The 18307-nt window shown below is 42.4% G+C and overlaps 1 protein-coding gene across 3 annotated transcripts in view; it reads right to left on the bottom strand.

Moving 5' to 3' along the window:
* The window catches only part of GPR19 (G protein-coupled receptor 19), a 33341-nt gene extending 16960 nt beyond the window's left edge, over positions 1-16381 (bottom strand). The window contains exon 1 of one of the 3 annotated variants that reach the window (XM_073315482.2): positions 16106-16381. In XM_073315482.2, the coding sequence (XP_073171583.1) occupies positions 16106-16190 (85 nt within the window). In that variant the 5' untranslated portion in view covers positions 16191-16381. The remainder of the gene's footprint in view (positions 1-16105) is intronic. The other 2 variants (XM_073315491.2, XM_073315498.2) reach the window with 2 other exon arrangements.
* Positions 16382-18307: the final 1926 nt, after the last annotated feature.

Raw genomic sequence — 18307 nt, 5'->3', positions numbered from 1 at the left:
CATCCAGGCTGGCTGAGATATGCACCATATTTAGCTAAAGATGCAGTGAAGGTTGTCTGATGCCAGCAGCAGGTCTGCTCTGACTACTGTGCACGCACGATGTACCATGCTAGCGGTGGTAAAAGTTCCTAGTATGATCTCAGAGGCACATAGCCATTTTCTTTTATAGCGGATTTAGTGGTGGTGAAAGGAACTGGATCAACAGCTGTGGACACAGAAATAACATCTCTGTCCCCAGTACAGATACAGCAAAGGCAGCAACACAGGAAGCTTCCACATACTGCCCCGGCTGATATGCCTCAACTTTGTGCCAGAAGGAATCTCTCTCAATATGAGCCCTTGTGTCTTAAGTCCTTCACAGACTGCTCACAAAAGCAGCTGGGTTGGTACTGAATGCAGAGATGGTTTGTGATGGGAATACCTTTCCACCAGGAACTGGATTGTAACCATCAGCACTTTTCACACAGGAAAATGCTCAGCCAGCGACTGGTAACAACTTCCATGTACTCATGAGATACAAATGGGTGCATTTTACACCTGCATATGAGGCATCAGCCTAGACCAGGGGTAGTCAACAGGTGGACCACGGGCCAAATGCAGACCGCCAGACACTTTTGAACAGACCCTGAAATCTTTTTATTTACTTATTTATTATTATCATCATTATTGTTGTTTTTTTAAAATTATTTTCTCTGGAGTCTAGACCTTGACTATACCTTGACCAAGAAATTTGGACCTTGACAAAAAATAATTGATTACCCCTGGCCTAGACTGCAGGGGAAATCATTGGTGTTAGGTTAGTCAAACAGAGACGGGGGAAAATGGAAGCTAGCAGCAATAAATTTATTTGATCTATCCTCTAGCCATCTAATCTTCAGCACTGGGTAAAGATGTGCTGCAGTATTCTTCACTCAACCCCACCTAGGGACTAAACATTATACTGCAGTTTACACTGTCCATCACATTTCTCCCCTTTTTAATTTTTCTTTTCTGCATTTTTACAATTTTAAAACTAAAACTTTTTCTTCAAAATTAACTTTTAATCCTAACATGCCTCCATCTGTTACTCATCCTTAAATGGCACTGTTGTTTTTTAACTATACAGCCACTTGGTGACTAGACAGTCTTTTATTGGCAATGGCTTTCTCTGGCAGGTTTGGAATAGGTGAATCTACTCCTTATTCTTCATCTGCAATTTGCAGAGTTTGCTCAGTGATTATACGATCTTTGAAACAAACTGTTGAACTCCCCAGTTTGTCTCAATAGTGTATGATCTGGGTGATGCATATATATATATATATATTTTTTACTTCACAACAGCTGGAGTGTTCCATCCTTTTCCTCCATCCAGTTTGACACAAACAGGGCCACCAGGTTCCAGATGTCTTTTACAAAAGTATTCCTAAGCTCTTTTTGCCCTTTGATGTTAGTTGATTATTCTTCTGATGTCTGCCTCTTTGGGGCTAGAATCTTTTACAGGGTTGGAAATGGGTCCTGAGTAGCCTTCCCATCAGGAGTTGGGCTGAGCTATAAATGGTAGCAATTAATGGTGTTGATCTATTGCGCATAAGAACTAGGAATGGATCTTCCTGCTTCAGTATTTTCTTGGCTGTCTGTACAGCTCTCTCAGCCTCTCCACTTGCTTGCAGGTAATACAGGAAGCTAGTGATGTGTTCAAAATAATATTTTGTTTAGAATTACTTAAATTCAGCTGCGGTGAATTATGCATTGTCCATTACTAGTTGTCCTGGAATACCAAAATGTGCTACTGTGCTCTTTAATTGCTCAATAATATTGAGACATATTGCATCTTTCAAATATATTATTTAAATACTGTATATATAGAAAAATAATCCACTGCAACTAGGTAATGTCCTCTGAATTCACAAAAGTCTGCTGTTAGCCTCTTCCAGGATCTGTCTGGTAGAAGTGTTGTCATTAGAGGCTCTTTGCATTGTGCTGGTCTGTTAGTTCTGCAATATTCACAGGAGGATACTTTATTTTGTCATGTTCTTACTGATTCCAGGCCATCACACTGACTGATTGGCCTGTTCATGCTATTTATTTGGTCCTTGATATCCTTCATGGATGAGGTCTAGAATTTCTCCTCTCAAAGCACTGGGGATGACAGTGCAATCATCTTGAACTCATTTAATTGTCCTCATACAGCAAAGTAGTCTAGCAAAGTTATGAATTTAAGCTCCCAAACTCATCTTTTAAAAGTGTTGTGCAGGTTTCCTTTGAGGATGAGGACTGAGAGGTCAGATATAGAGTGATTACTTTGTAAAAAGTGTTCACTCACAGGTGATGTGGTGTTTTGTCATTTATCATTTTCCTGTGTGAGTTCATTCGAGAGTGTAGTGATTGTCAGGTTTCACCCACATAGCTGTTATAGGGGCATTTAGTGCACTGGATGAGGTACACCACATGTGATAGGCATGTATAGGACCCCTAGATTTTGAAAGGTGTGTTTTGGGGTATTGATCATTGTAGCAGCGGAGATATGTCTGCAGGGTTTGCATCTGTTCTGGCAGGGGGCCTGGTGGCGCTTTGAGTTGATGTGTCCTGGTCTGTGGGGTAGCCTGGGAGCTTAAATTCATAACTTTGCTAGACACTAAAAATCCTGGTCTTAATATGATTTATGACTTATTACAACACTATGTAACCCACAACCCCCCTTTTAGTCCTATGATTTCAGCGGTGTTAACAGGCTGCTTCATCTTGAATTGTCCCTTAGAATATGTGCTAACTACTTATGCTAATCTAGTTGTTCAACGTTGTATTTAGTTGTGATACCCTAAGTAGCCAAAACATGAAGGGGCATATGAATGTTTAGCATATCTGGCACATAAATACCTTGCAATGCTGGATACCAAAGTGCCATGCGAATGTCTGTTCTCACTTTCAGGTGACGTTGTAAACAAGAAGCAGGCAGCATTATCTCCCGTAAATGTAAACAAACTTGTTTCTCTTAGCGCTTGGCTGAACAAGAAGTAGGACTGCATGGATCTGTAGGCTCTAAAGTTTTATATTGTTTTGCTTTTGAGTGCAGTTATGTAACAAAGAAATATCTACATTTGTAAGTTACGCTTTCATGATGAAGAGATTGCACTACGGTTCTTGTATGAGGTGAACTGAAAAATACTATTTCTTTTGTTTATCATTTTTACAGTGCAAATATCTGTAACAAAAATAATATAAAGTGAGCACTGTACACTTTGTATTCTGTGTTGTAATTGAAATTAATATATTTTAAAATGTAAAAAATTCCAAATGTTTAGAAAATGTCAATTGGTTTTCTATTGTTTAACAGTGCGATTGAAACGACATTTAATCGTGATTAATTTTCAAAATCACGATTAATTTTTTTGAGTTAATCGCATGAATTAACTGCAATTAGTCAACAGCCCTAATGTAAACCTTTCCATCTTCCTCTAGCCTATTGGCGTTTGAGTGTGATGCTGGGCTCTGTGACAGTGTGTCTGCTATTATCAGATTTGTACCAGGAATATATTCAATGACTGAGTTAAATTGCATTAGCTTAATCAACAGACATTGGCATCTCAGAATCTTTTCTGTTGATAAGAGTTACAAGAGGTTTATGGTCAGCTATCAGTGTAAAGGACCTCAACCCACAGAGATATCTGTGGAAGTTCTCACATGCCCATATCCTTGCCAGGCACTCCTTTTCATTCTGCAGAGATTGTTTTTTCCGTAAGTGTATGAGAGCAGAGAGCAACTGGCTTCCACTCAGATCCATGTAGTTGCAACAACATACCACCAAGGCCATAGCTACTGGCTTCAGCACTGACCATTGTGAGTTTTACATCATAGAATTTTAAAACGGGAGCATCTTAGATAATTTCTTTTACCTTTTTGAAGGCATTCCCTTGATTTGGCCCCCCTAGCGAGGATGTATTGAACCTTAATAGTTCATTCAGTGGTTTAGTCACTGTGGCAAGGTATTGGTGAAGATAGTTTACCATCCCTAGTATGCATCTTAGTTCTGCTACATTTGTTGGTGCATTCAGTTCTGTAATTGCTTTTACTTTCTCAGGGTCAGGACTAATTCCATTCTTGTTTATTATTTGTCCCAGCGATTCAGTTTGGTGTAGGCAGAAAACGCGCCTTTCTTTATTTAACTTGAGTCCAGACTCACAGATTAAGTTCAAAACTTCACTGAGAGTTTTGTCATGTTCTTCCATTGATGACCCATATACTAATGTCACCCACATAAGCAACACTCCCATTTAATTGTTCAGTAGCTTGGACGTCTTTCTTTGGAAAATGTCAGGAGCGCTTGTAATCCCAAAGTGTAATCTTTGAAAGCAAATTCTCCCAAATGGTGTAATGAATGTAATCAATCTAACAATCTCTTTGGGTAAGGGAATTTGCCAGAAATGACCTGAGGCATCTAGCATGGAGAATACAGTAGCTCCAGCCACTTTAGAAAAGATGTTCTTCTAGTATTGAGAAGATATATTTTGCTCTGACTACTGATTCAGTAAGTCTTTTAAGATTTGCACAGATTCATATTTTCCCATTTTTTCTTTATTGAAGGTACCATTGGAACCCACCATGCAGTTGGCTCAAAGATTTTCTCAATTATGCCATGCTTTTCCATTCTCTTTAACTCCGTTTCTTCTTTATGAAGTAACAGGATAAGAATTCCGTGTGGCACATAAGGTTCAGCATTTTCTCCTAAGATTATTTCTACAGCCTCTCCTTTTAAAGGTCCAATATCACCAAATATTCCATCAACTTCTTCCACCTTTCTCACCCATCATGGCAACCACACTGCCACTGAGGAGATTCTCAGCCTCCAGTCCTCGAATCATATACACCCTAAAATTAAAGCTTTTGTGTTTTGTATGTTGTTTCTGTGGAAAACTGTCCAATTCAGCTCAAAATACCTCCAGGGCTATCTAGGACAGTATCTGCTAGTTTCAGCTGTGGGAGAGGTTGAAGTTGATTACAACTCCTGATATGACTGTTACAATGTACATCTGCACTCAAATCTATTTTAAGATGAACAGTTTTTCCACAAATATTCAGTTCCATCCTCTAGACCGGCTCTGTGTCATTACACATGATTGATCCCAGGAAAAATGGCTCTTGACTCTCAGTGGTCACTTTCAGTATTGCCTTTGTGTGGCAGACAGTGGCAAAATGTCAAATTTTTGTGTATTTATGGTATTTGGCTCCTTTAGCTGGGCAATCATCTTTTGGACTGTGATCTTTCCCAAATCTTGTGCATCGAGTCTGAAAAGTGTTATATTTTGCCTAGGGCTAACTCCATCATGCCTTGAGGATTTATGAGTTGCTTTTTGCTAATGTGACTCTTTTTCTAAGTCACTTCCTCTAGGTTTCTTTCTGGTGGCCATTAGTTTCTATTTTGGTTTGCAAACATTTTGTCTTGCCATTTCTACTGCATCGTGAAGGCTTAAATCCAAAGGTGCTGACTTTTTTATTTTTCCCCAGCGGTGCTCCACCCCGCTCCATCCTGAGGTCCCATCCCTACTCTGGCCTTTCCCTCGAGGCACCGCCCTCACTCCACCTCTTCCAGCCCCTGCTCCACATTCTCCCCTGAGGCCCCCGCCTGCCTGCCACTCGCTGCTCTTTGCCCTCCCCTAAGCACCTCCCACACCTGCAGAACAGCTGATCTGCATGGGTGCTTGAGCTATGGAGCACCCATAGAGTCGATGCCTATGATTAAATCTCTTTTCATTTTCAGTTTCTCTGACAGCCCTTTGTCTAAAAATGCCAGTCGCTTCTCTGTCTCTAATAGGCTCTTCCTTTTTGTCTTTAAAATAACTTTTCTGCCATGTCATACAAGCCTCTTATAAAAGATTCCACAGAGTCCCTAGGCTTTTGGACACACTGGCAGAAACATGCTCACTCATAAATCACATTGTGCTATGGTATAGAATGCTCATCAAACTTAGCCAGCACCACAGCATAATTGTTCCTGGGGCTTTCTTCTCCAAAGGCAAAAGATTTAAAATATATTCAGCTTCCCTGCCCATGACAGAGAGAATTAACCTGCACCTCCCCCATCTCCTCATGGAGTTTAGTTGCGATACAAAACATGTTTCAGAGTAGCAGGCGTGTTAGTCTGTATTCGCAAAAAGAAAAACCAATCATAAACCAATTGGAGAACACTTCATTCTCTCTGGTCACTCGATTACAGACCTAAAAGTTGCAATATTACAACAAAAAGTCTTCAAAAACAGACTCCAATGAGAGACTGCTGAATTGGAATTAATTTGCAAACTGGATACAATTAACTTGGGCTTGAATAGAGACTGGGAGTGGATGGGTCATTACACAAAGTAAAACTATTTCCCCATGTTTATTTCCTCCCCCCCCCACTGTTCCTTAGACGTTCTTGTCAACTGCTGGAAATGGCCCAACTTGATTATCACTACAAAAGGTTTTCTCCCCCCGCCCCTGCTCTCCTGCTGGTAATAGCTCATCTTAAGTGATCACTCTCCTTACAGTGTGCATGATAAACACCCATTGTTCCATGTTCTGTGTGTATATAAATCTCCCCACTGTATTTTCCACTGAATGCATCCGATGAAGTGAGCTGTAGCTCACGAAAGCTTCTGCTCAAATAAATTGATGCAAAACATGCAAATCAATGTCCAATGAGGCCAGGCTGATGGTCTGTCAAAGCTGAAGCTCCCAAAACATTAACATTTTGATGAAATACTGCCATTTCTATTGTTTTTCTTCTGACTCCATGTCAGGTTAGTCATGCAGAGACGAGGGCAAAATGGACACTAGCAGCAACAATTTTATTGTGGAAAAAGATGCAGACTGTCTCTGTTGCTTAGGTAGATGCATGGCCATATTCTTCACACAATGCCACCTAGTGGCTAACCGTTACAATACAGCTTAAACTTTCCATCACAGTTTGAGCGGGAGATATGGGCCAAGTCTAATAAAAGGACATACCTTGTGTCCAGTAATATTGTTATGCATATTTGCTGCACAGGGCTACAGCTGTAGCGTAAACCTAAACAGGGTTTTTCTGCTGAGCAGTTGGGAATGGCCAAGGTGAGCTAAAGATTCTCTCAGTCATCAATCTTGTCTTATCTCTTTAACCCCAATTAACACGGGATATAAATGCTGAGAACAACCAATCACATTGCAAAGAGGTGCACTGCTTCTATATCTTGCCACTAGGAGCAATGTCTTAGTCAGGTGATAGAATTCTTCTTTACAGGAAACTGCCAGCAGAGAAGAATTTGCCCCTTCTGTGAATGTGTGTGTTTCAGTGGGGCTGGGCAGTGGAGCAGGTCATGTGATATTTGCTAAAAGACCTGATTGTAAAAATAAGAGGGTGAACCAACACAAACAAGCAAAGAATGCCAGCATATCAATGGGCAAAACTCTGAGTGTCTGCTTTGGCAGGATACAAGGGCCTTAAACTGTAAGCGACATGTACACTCACTTTAAAGCCCTTAGAGAGAGACAGAGCAGTCCAAAGGGGCTTTAACATCAATGAGAATTGGGCCCCACCTGCACTAGAAAATATCAAGCATTATTGGGGAATTTGAGGCTACCCACAGGCAATTTTAACTGACAAAACTGAGGCTTTATGAGGCAGATAGAATAACAGGGCCAGATTCTGCTCTGAGTTACATAAGGGTTAATCCACAGTCCAGCAGCCCCACTGAAATCACTGGAATTACAGTGTTGTAAATAGACTCATAGACTTTAAGGTCAGAAGGGACCATTATGATCATCTAGTCTGACCTCCTGCACAATGCAGGCCACAGAATCTCACCCACTCACTCCTGTAACAAACCCCTGACCTATGTCTGAGCTATTGAAGTCCTCAACTCATGGTTTAAAGACTTCAAGGTTCAGAGAATCCTCCAGCAAGTGACCCGTGCCCCAAGCTGCAGAGGAAGGCTGCCAATCTGCCCTGGAGGAAAATTCCTTCCTGACCCCAAATATGGCAATCAGCTGAAACCCTGAGCATGTGGGCAAGACTCACCAGCCAGACACCCAGGAAAGAATTCTCTGTAGTAACTCAGATCCCACCTTATCTAGTGTCCCATCACAGGCCATTGGGCATATTTACCGCTAATAGTCAAAGATCAATTAATTGCCAAAATTAGGTTATCCCATCATACCATCCCCTCCACAAACTTATCAAGCTTTGTCTTGAAGCCAGATATGTCTTTTGCCTCCACTGCTCCCCTTGGAAGGCTATTCCAGAACTTCACTCCTCTAATGGTTAGAAACCTTCATCTAAATCTAGAGCACTGGAGAGCAGATTCTGGCTCCTAATGGGGTATGCTTTATTTAACGCTGACAATTCCTCCAGCATATTCAAATGTAGCAGGACCTCTGCCAACACACACAAACATTTGCTTGTTACAACAATCCTTTCTTATTTTTTGCTCCTGTTTATTCTGGGATTTGAAAGGAGGCTCCCACTCCCACTATATGTATGTTTACACTTGAGTCCCTTGGGCTATTTACACCCGAGGACAAAATAGTACAAGCAGAGGAATCAAAGTCACATACTCCTGTGTTCTAACCCCAGTTTTGCTACTAACTTCTCTTGGCTTTAGACAAGTCACTGGATCTTTCTGTCTCTGTTCCCATAATAATACCTCCCTCCCTCACATGGGTATTCAGGAGACAAACTACCTTACAATAATACCTACCTCCTATATAGATCAGAGTGCTTTACAAAGAAGGTCAGTGTCATGATCCCCATTTTACAGATGGAGAAACTCTAGCACAGAGAGCTGCTTTGGTGGGGCAAAGGTCACCCAGCATGACTGTGACACAGGTGGGACTAGAACCCAGTTCTCCTGAGGCCTAGTGGTGCTCCACTAAGCTACATTGTTTGCCTTAGTGGGATAAGCACAGATTTTCAAGAAAGCGAGCGCGCACCCTCTGAAAATCAGGGTCTTTAAGGTTTCAGGTTTCTCAATTTGGGCAAAATCACTTGTCAATTTTTGAAAATCCTGGCCATAAAGTGATTGAATGTGACAGCACTACATAAGTGGTAATAATAATTATTATTATACTTATTGCAAGAATTTAGTAGTGTCTATGGCCCATTTCTTTTATTTACTTTTTGTGATTGGTCGTTGATGAAGATTCCTCCTTCAATCCATTAATGGTACTATTTAAAGACCCGTTTCAGCAAGTGTTCTATCTTTTGAGAGTGGAATAGTTGGCTTTTTTTTTCCTTTCTCCCTTCATACATTGGCATTTGAGAATGTGAAGAGTGTCTGCCTGGCTGTGCTATGGGTATTCAAATATCCAGAGTGGACGATATCGAAATATTGGCTTTTCAAATACCAGAAATGGTAACATCCTTTCTGTCAGCTACTAGAAATTGCATTTTCTTCTAAAATATACAATGCAGCCAAATTGTTCCAGACTTCTTGGCATTGGTGGGAACAATTTTTCTGTTGCTTGATTAATGGGAAGGAGCACAGAAGGTCTCAGACAGATTTTTACATGTGCAGTAGAAAACAGTAATGGCCACACCAGGGGGTGGAGCTAGCAAATATGTTGTGGGCTGTTCCCAGCAATTCTAACCCTAACTATTCCCACTCCCTCAACTTACTTTCATATCTCTAATTGGTTAGAGATGCAACTGTGCTTAATGCTCCCAAATGAGTCAATGAAAGACATCAGGGGCCAAATTTTCCCCTCAGTTACACTTAAACATGTGTGGAGTAATACCCTTGACTTCATAAGGACTGTAGCATTTGGTTTTCTGCATTGGATCTAAATCCTGGCCCTGGAACATCCATAGCACAAAGTCTGGCATCTCATCCAGGCTCCATGGCCATAGAGGCTCTCTCTAAGCCTTTCCCTTTGAGGAGCTTGGCTGGCAGGTTCTTGCTGACATACTCAGGGTTTAACTGATCACCATACATGTGGTTGGGAAGGAATTTCCCTCCTGCTCAGATTGACAGTAACCTTGCGGGGCGGTTTCACCTTCCTCAGCAGCACATGAGTGAGAGGGTCACTTGCCAGGATTATCCGGGTATATCTCACTTAAACATTTCCCTGCTATTGCTTGGACCTCAGGCAATGGTGCAGCTTGGTTCCTCCTACGCTCTGCCTGTGGTACATTATAGTCTAGTCTCCTGTGTGTTGTGCTGCTTTGGTCTGGTTTTTGTTGTTGGGCTTAGTGTGGGTGCTGGGTAGTGCTAGTAGCCTGTGACATACAGGAGGTCAGACTAGATGATCCCTTCTGGCCTTAAACTCTATGGTTCTAAATCTTGAGTAGCTACATCGCACCTAAGAAAGCATCTGTAATGATCCTTGTATGTCATGATCCTGTAATGCATCCTTATATATACTTATTAACATAGTAAAAAAACTCCTAAGGTGATAAGATGATTTTCTGGCTTTATGAGACCTCCACATGACTTATTTCTTTCAAAAGAAGCTTTGCTTTACAACATTAAGTTCAAACTAATCAAATGTGCTAAGTACCTGGATTTTTGTTGCCCTATTTACAAATTGTGAAAAAAGCTGGTTGAAAAAGGAGCTATGTGGCCAATCTCAATACATTTATCGAACATTTTCTTTAACAGAATCAGAGATTGACATTAGAAGTGGAGTTGGGGGAATTTTTTGGCAAATAGAAATTTTGCTGAAATTGAAGCCCTGAAATATGAATATTTTCAGGGCTTCAAAACTATTTGCAAATTGGAGGCAAATTCAATGAATACTTTTGGCCAAGGAAAAAAAAAAACCCTGAAAAAATTGTTTTGAAAAGGTTGAAATGTTTTCTTTTGGCTTTTTATTTCAAAATGACATTTTATTTTCAAATTTGGCCACTTTTTTTAAAAAAACCATGCACACAAAAGAGGGTGGAAAATACCTTAAAACATTTGACTTGAAATGAAAAACAAAGTTTTGAGTCCCCCAAAATTGTTTCAGTTGATTCAAAATGATTTTTTTTTTTAGTTTTTTGATTTGACAATTTTTTTTAAAATTGGTTTGTTTGAATTGAACCAGATTTCCCCCTCCTAGATTTTTCAGCTTGGCTCCCAATCTGAAAAATCCATGATTCATCCAGCTCTCATCAGAAGGGACCTCCTGTGTTAACTGAATGATATACAAGAGAGTAGCGGGTGGTTACAGATCCTGCTGTGGGCTGACAATATTTGTTTCATGCTGTAGATGCATGAATGAAGCCTGATTCTGATTTACATTGGGGCTGCTTTATTGTTCTGGCAGTGAAAAGAAGCTTTATAGTGTCTGTAATTCATATTTACATGCACTTTCAGACTCCCTTCCACTGCCAGATGGCTATAAAGTGGCTTCAGTATAAAGAAGAATCAGGCCTCTGCAATGGGGTTTACAAACCCCATACTGAACACAGAGAGAGGGGGGAGGAAGGTCTCTCCTGTTTACGAACAAGCAGCTTGATCACACCCCCCACGCAGCTGCTAGAGCTGCTAAGCATGGAGGCAGGCAACCACAGCTGCAACCAATAGAGAAAACAAGACCTGCTATAAAGGGGAGAGCACAGGGATGGAAAGGGGAAGTACAAAGGCCTAAGATAGCATGGGGGTAATAGCTCTGCTTCAAGCTGCTTCCAAGAAAAATAGCCAGGAGACTGAAAGCCCTAAAATTGAAGGGCTGACAGACTCAGTTGGAGGTGAGGATCTGGTAACTGATCTGAGTGAGAACAAACTAAGGAGGGTCAGTTAGGCAAAGATGAGATTCCTAGAAAGATCACACCAAAAAGCAGTGACACCTCCCAGCACCAAAATACATGCCCCCCCCCCACACCTCTGAGAGTACAAAATGCAGTGCAACAGGTGCAGTTCTCTCCAACAATGATGGGGTGGATCTTGGTGGGCTGTGTGTGGATTGCACATCGTCGGCACAGAGCTCAGCTCTTTTGAGGAGGGGGTCTCCCTTTTGTGGCATGGGCAGGAACTGCTACTGTAAGGATAGGAGTACTTGTGGCACCTTAGAGACTAAGCTTACGCTCAAATAAATTTGTTAGTCTCTAAGGTGCCACAAGTACTCCTCCTTTTCTTTTTGCGAATACAGACTAACACGGCTGCTACTCTGAATACTGTAGGGATCTTAATCCTCCACCACCATGGGGCGGGGAGCTACGTAAGCTCCTATGGAGCCCAGTGCAGTCACTGTGTAGGAGAAGGTTATGTGGAGCAGCTGTCCGGCTGGAGACAGTCCGTTTCTCTGCCCTGCTCTTGTGCATCAGCCCAGCCCCTAGTGAAGTTACTCAGATTGTGGAGTGCTGGATTTTTGCCCAAGAAAATATTAATGGGTGAAAATTTTGACACATTAACATACATTTATTATAAATTAATATAACTATGGATTCTTCCCCCCCCCCCCGAGGGGAAAATAAATGAAAGAGGGAAATTGCTTCTAAAACTCACTAGGCCGTTTCTAATCTCACATCAGTGTAACTCATTGACTTCAATGGAGCTACTCCAGATTTATGTTGATATCAATCAGAACAGAATCAAGGCCTTTGACCGGGGGCCCACAAAATAAGTTTCACCAACTGGAATTGCCAAAATAGGATGCCACTCAGAGTAGACTGTGCAAATGTTCAAAATAGAGCTGGTAGAAACTTGGAATTTGTGCTTCATGGGAAATTTCAACAAAATTTATCTTTGTTCCAGATTGGAATGAAAAGAAATATCTTTTACAATTTTCTGCAATATGGAATTTCCAAAGAATTTCAGTTTTGAAAATTTTGAAATGTCAATATTTCATTTAATGACAGGTTTCAGAGTAACAGCCGTGTTAGTCTGTATTTGCAAAAAGAAAAGGAGTACTTGTGGCACCTTAGAGACTAACCAATTTATTTGAGCATAAGCTTTCGTGAGCTACAGCTCCGATGCATCCGATGAATCCGATGAAGTGAGCTGTAGCTCACGAAAGCTTATGCTCAGATAAACTGGTTAGTCTCTAAGGTGCCACAAGTACTCCTTTTCTTTTTGCGAATATTTCATTTAGAATTTTATTTTAGTTCATTTCATTTTTTATCTTTTTACATTATTTCATGACATGTTGGTAACAGTAGTAGTGCATAATGTGTTAAAGTGTTAGACTTTTTCATTACAAAACAAACAGGAGACACTTTGATCCAGGAAAAAGATAAGATGTTTCACTCAGTATTAAGTAGCAGGTGCCCTTAATGACTTTAAAAATAAAAACAGAATATTCAGCTATGTATTATGTCCTATTATGAGATTGGTACTGTATAATATGCCTACTGATATGTCATGAAGTAATGTAAAAATAATAAAAATGGGAAAAAACCCTATATAATATCCAAGATAAAATTGTGAAGTCTTTCTCATCACTAACTTTCCAAAATGATTTTTTTTTTTTTTAATTTTTTCTCTGCAGGAATTTTCACTGAAGTGATTATAATTTTACAAAAAATAACTAATTGAAATAGCTTTTTCTGACAAACTGTTTTGACCATTTTTTTTTCTGTTCTGCTCTAGTTTTAACATAGAATTTGGCATACCACTTGGTTCCCCTCGGTGGGGCTTCAACGTGTCCATTGGTTCAGCTAGGCTCTTTGGGCAGGACCCCTTCTTGATCCGGGGTGGGGGGGATAAGAGGTGCAATCTCTCAAACACCATTCATTTATGGCACCAAAGTGAGATGTCAGTCTAGTAAATTGTGCAGATCTGTGATTCCCCTTTCTCACAGGAAGAATGAAATGGTTAACAATGTTGCCACTTAAATAATCATCACTGTACCTCTGAATTAACCCCTCTCTGAGATGAATAGGGCAGTTCACACCCCTCACGTCTATTGTTCCATGCTCTGTGTAGACTCATCTATGCATTAGTTACACAGGGGTCACATTTTTGGGGTTTTCTTTGCAACCATAACACTTAAGGACTTATTTATGTTTAAAATAAAAGCGGAGATTCTGGAGAATAAGTAGTTTCAGAGAGGTGGTGGTGGTATGGCGTTAGAGAATGATCTGGCTGTTTCCGAGCCCTGCTTTTGACTCTCCTCTGTGCTGCGCAATGAAGGAGAGTACAGGGCTCTATATTATTAATTCTGTCAAGTGTTTGTGCTATACTTGTATGAAGGACAATATGCCAAGCAATTATTCATCTGGTTCCTTCTCTGGTTCCTGAATTGCATTTGCATTTTTAAAGTTAATTTTGAAGAATTGCTTTCATTTTTCTGGCTCGTAGGGCTAATAACAATAATACAATACAATAAAGCAGTCCTAAAACTATCAAGCAGAACCATCAGTCTTTGGATCTAAAACTCGACAAGTCTAACTTATTCAATAAATTGGACATAATGTTGATCTCACACACGCTGGTGTAAATCAGGAGTAAAGCCACTAAAGTCAATGGTGTTATATTGGTGTAAGTGAGATTGTAATCAGGCCTGTTGTTTTCAAGAGAGCATTAGTTAGTGAAAAAGAAGAAGGCTTTGTCTAGAGGAGGGTTTTGAAACCCAAGTCTCTTTGGGTATTCAAAGAAAACTTCCTTAAAATTTTTCCAAAGCTGCATACAGCAGGGTTTCTTGTATCTTCCTCTGAAGCATCTGGTACTGTTCATGGTTAGAGACATGAATCTGAACAGGATGGCCCACTGATCTGATGCCATGTGGCAACTGCTATATCAAATATTTACATATTCTAAAATGTATCCTGTATGATTTAATTCTGTACACTTGGAAAGAGTGAAATACTGACATTTTCTTATAGGGTGTAAATGGATGAAATTCCATTGAGGTCTATGGAGCTCTGACCATTAACACTGGCAGCAAATTTGGCCCTTTAACATAAATTTTTGCATCATTGTTACCAAAATGTTGACTGGTGATTTTCCTATTTAAAAAATTACAAACTTATATGTACTTTAGAAATGATTGCTAAATTCTTACTAGAAGTTACTTTTCTAACCGTTAAGAAATTAAAATAGGTTTTTGCAGTTCTATGGACTTAAAAATCAGAGGACTTAAAAATGCTTTACAAATAATTATTACATCCCTTCCACACCTCTGTGGAATAGCTATTCCCACTTTACAGTTGGTGAATGGGAGCTTTAGGGTGCTTGTTTTCAAGTGGGGAAACTGAGGCACAGAAGTCTTGCTCAAGGTCTTAAAGGCCAAGATGTTTAAAATGGGGGCCAACAGCTGGACTGCTAAATCCATATTTAGGCACCTGAATAAATGATTTTTTTAAAATGCTATGCCTCCAGCACCTCTCATTCTCCTCAGGAGGAGCTGCTTGGTGCTCAGCTCTTTTGAAAATCAGGACACTTATTTAGGCCTTCAGAGCATGAATTCGGGCACTTGTTTTAAAAAATCTGGATCCGGGGAGAAGTAATGCTGTTCCAACCTTGCCTCACACACAGGCCCAGGCGGGAACTTTCACAGCACTGTGGAACCCTCACTCCTTTTCACAGCGCTGAAAGCCAGCCGGCTGAACTCCACATACTGCCGTTACTTTTCAGGGAACATGGTTCCGATTTATGGAATTGCAGGCAACAAAACTTGCAGCCTCTGCTGTCTGCCGACAAGCAAAGGTGGTTCCGAGCTCTGCAAGGCCTTCCCAGGTAGCTCCAGTGTCCCATCCCTGGCAAAGAGATAACAGTGTGCTCCTTTCCGGCAGAGGAGGAGACTACCAGAACAGTCACACGGAAATACAAAACCACGTTTTAAAACGGGAACAAAAGAAGGGAAGCCGCTGGTGGGCTGAAGAATTTTAACCGGAGGCAGGACGTTAACCAGATTTTTAAGCAGAGGCCGAACTGCCATCTTTAGGCACACAAATAAGTGGCCTGATTTTCAAAAGTGTGGAGCCCCTTGTAGCTTCTGGTGATTTTTTTTTTTTTTGGTTAAACCTCTTCTTTATTCTACAGAACTGCACATTGCTTTCAGGAGAATCGGTTTAGGGCCGGGGACTCCATCCTCTTCTTAACACTAGGGCAGGTTTGAAAGAAGGGCTGGCAAAACTCGCAGGCAACAAAGCAATGGAAGAGAACCCCCGCATTTCTATCCCGAAGGAGGGGAACTACCCAGCCCCCCGGAATCATGACATCGTTCAACACCCACTACCCACCAGTGCACATACCTCTTCCCAGTCCCCGAGGCAAGCGTCTGTTCCTTTGCCTCTCAGCCACCCCACTGGAAAGCACCTCCGGGACGGCAGCAGTCATGGTGGAAGCCACACTGCATGTTGCTCGCGGCTCTGCTGCCTGGACGTGTAAATGTCTCGGGGTGAGCGGGCGGTCTTTGTGTGTGCCTCTTTTTCCTTTGCTGGAGAAAGGGATGACGTTTGCAGGGCTGGCTGCGGGCACCCACTTCTCTCCAAGCCCCGGAATACGTCACGTGGGAAATGGATCATGTGGGGTCCCCTCCCCCCCGCCCCGGATCAAACAATCTCGATCCCCCTCCCTTAAGCGAACAGGCAGCCGTCGCAGCACAGAGGCTGCCTCTGCCTGAGCCCCGGCTCTGCCCAGCCATGGGAACGCCCCCTGCCCCGCCCAAGGCTTTTACTCCCCGCCTCGGCTTTCCCAGATCACCAGGAGCTCGAGTCCGAGAAATGGGTAACCGGCTCTCCCCGCAGCCTGCGGCCGCGGCCGCTCATCGCCCCAGGCCCTGCCCGGAGCGCCGGGGAGGGAAAATCCAGCCCCGAGCCCAGCGGCGGGGCTCGTTCAGGACCTTGGAGAGCGGCGCGGCGCCTTGGTGACTGGGGCCGTTTGCCCGCTTGGCAGGAGCCTCAGGCCAAGGGGGCCGCTAGGTGCACGTGCAACGCCGCGTTGCCGCGAGGAGCTTCCCTGCCGACGCCGCTGGCGAGCCCGCGATGGAGCAATCCGGCCCCCGCCCCCTCGCCCGTGCGCCCGGCTTTTCATGGCGCGAGGCGCTTGCCCTGCCCGCCTACCCCGCCCCCCCCGCCCCAGCACCGCCAGGCCGAGGGCAGGGCGGGACGGAAACCTGCCCTGGCCCCTGGTGGGGCTAAGGAGCCGCGCTGACGTGCCGGGTGCTATGGTCCGGGTGGGATTGTTGAAGAGGATGGTTTTCTTCAGTGATGGTCACCATGGGATCCTGGCAGTCGAAAGGACAAAGACACAGGGCGGGGGGGAAGGATGTTCAATTAGGTTCCCCAGCTGAGCCTTTTCTTGCCTTATTGTTACTTACAGCCCTAGTAAAAGATGGGAGAAATCGTGATGCAGCCCACAGCCTGGTCCCCGCACGGTATGATGCCTTTCCTTTCCTGTCCTAGGGGTAACTGCGCCCACCCCTTTGCCTTCTACCCACTCCCTAGAAAGACAAAGGCATGATGCCCCATATCCTAAGTCCCCCTGTGGGGATGGCCACAAAGAGTTGCCATAAGCAGTTGTGTCAAGTGTGCGACCTGTAACTTCAAGGAATGAAAACATAGTTTTGGACCGGCTTGGAACTTTTCCTCCCTAAAGGAAAGTGCAGTGTGGGGATCTTTGTTCCTTTTAACATTGGCTAATGGTCTGATTGTCATAATTAGTCATAGGGTTGTCCCAGTGGTACAAAATACCTTTAAATAGCTACAAGTCAGTGACTGGCTCTGCCCATTCAGCCTCACTCCTTCATTTATTATTACTCATCAGTCTTTTTACTTGGTGTTTGTACAGAGCCTAGCACATCGGGATCCTGGTCCTTGACGGGAGCGCCTCAGCACTAAATAATCATCAATTGGCTCAGTTGTCATTTCCTGTTGCTCTGCTAATACTACATAGCTGTAAATTCTGTTTGGAAGTTTCCTTCACCCAAGTTAGAGGTTCCTACAGCCCTTCCTCATGTGGTGTAATTCCTGTAGTCCCAGCGTAAAGGTATATGTACCACTTTAGTCCCACTTAAAATATCAAAAATAGGATTTAAGTGGTGTGTTGGCCATATGCTGAATTTCACTCATGAATAGTCCCAGTTACTTCTTTTGAATAAAGACTAACAGCATCAATTAGGGTCCTAGGATTCAGTCTCTTCTCACTCCCAATAGACTAAGTGTTTTGACTACTCATCACCTCCAGTCCTTGGACCTGATCAATCCATCTAACCTGCCTCTTCAGTATTGCCTGTATTAATGAATGCAATCGTTTGTGGTTTAAATTGTGAGTGATTTGTGGAAATAATATAATTTGTTGGAGTCTGTGGCTGTTTCCTTCCACCATCCTTTTTAGATAATTGGCTAATGGAATATTTTCAAGAATAAAGGCCTTATAACCAATGTGGGTAGAGTAGTCACAAAACAGTGGTCTAGTACATGTCTGAAAATTTCTAATGTCTACAGGCAAATACA

The sequence above is a fragment of the Lepidochelys kempii genome, chromosome 1 (genome assembly GCF_965140285.1).
Source record: "Lepidochelys kempii isolate rLepKem1 chromosome 1, rLepKem1.hap1, whole genome shotgun sequence".
NCBI lineage: Eukaryota > Metazoa > Chordata > Testudines > Cheloniidae > Lepidochelys > Lepidochelys kempii.
Note: the sequence above shows the minus strand (reverse complement) of the source record. Positions and strands in the feature narration are given on the sequence as shown.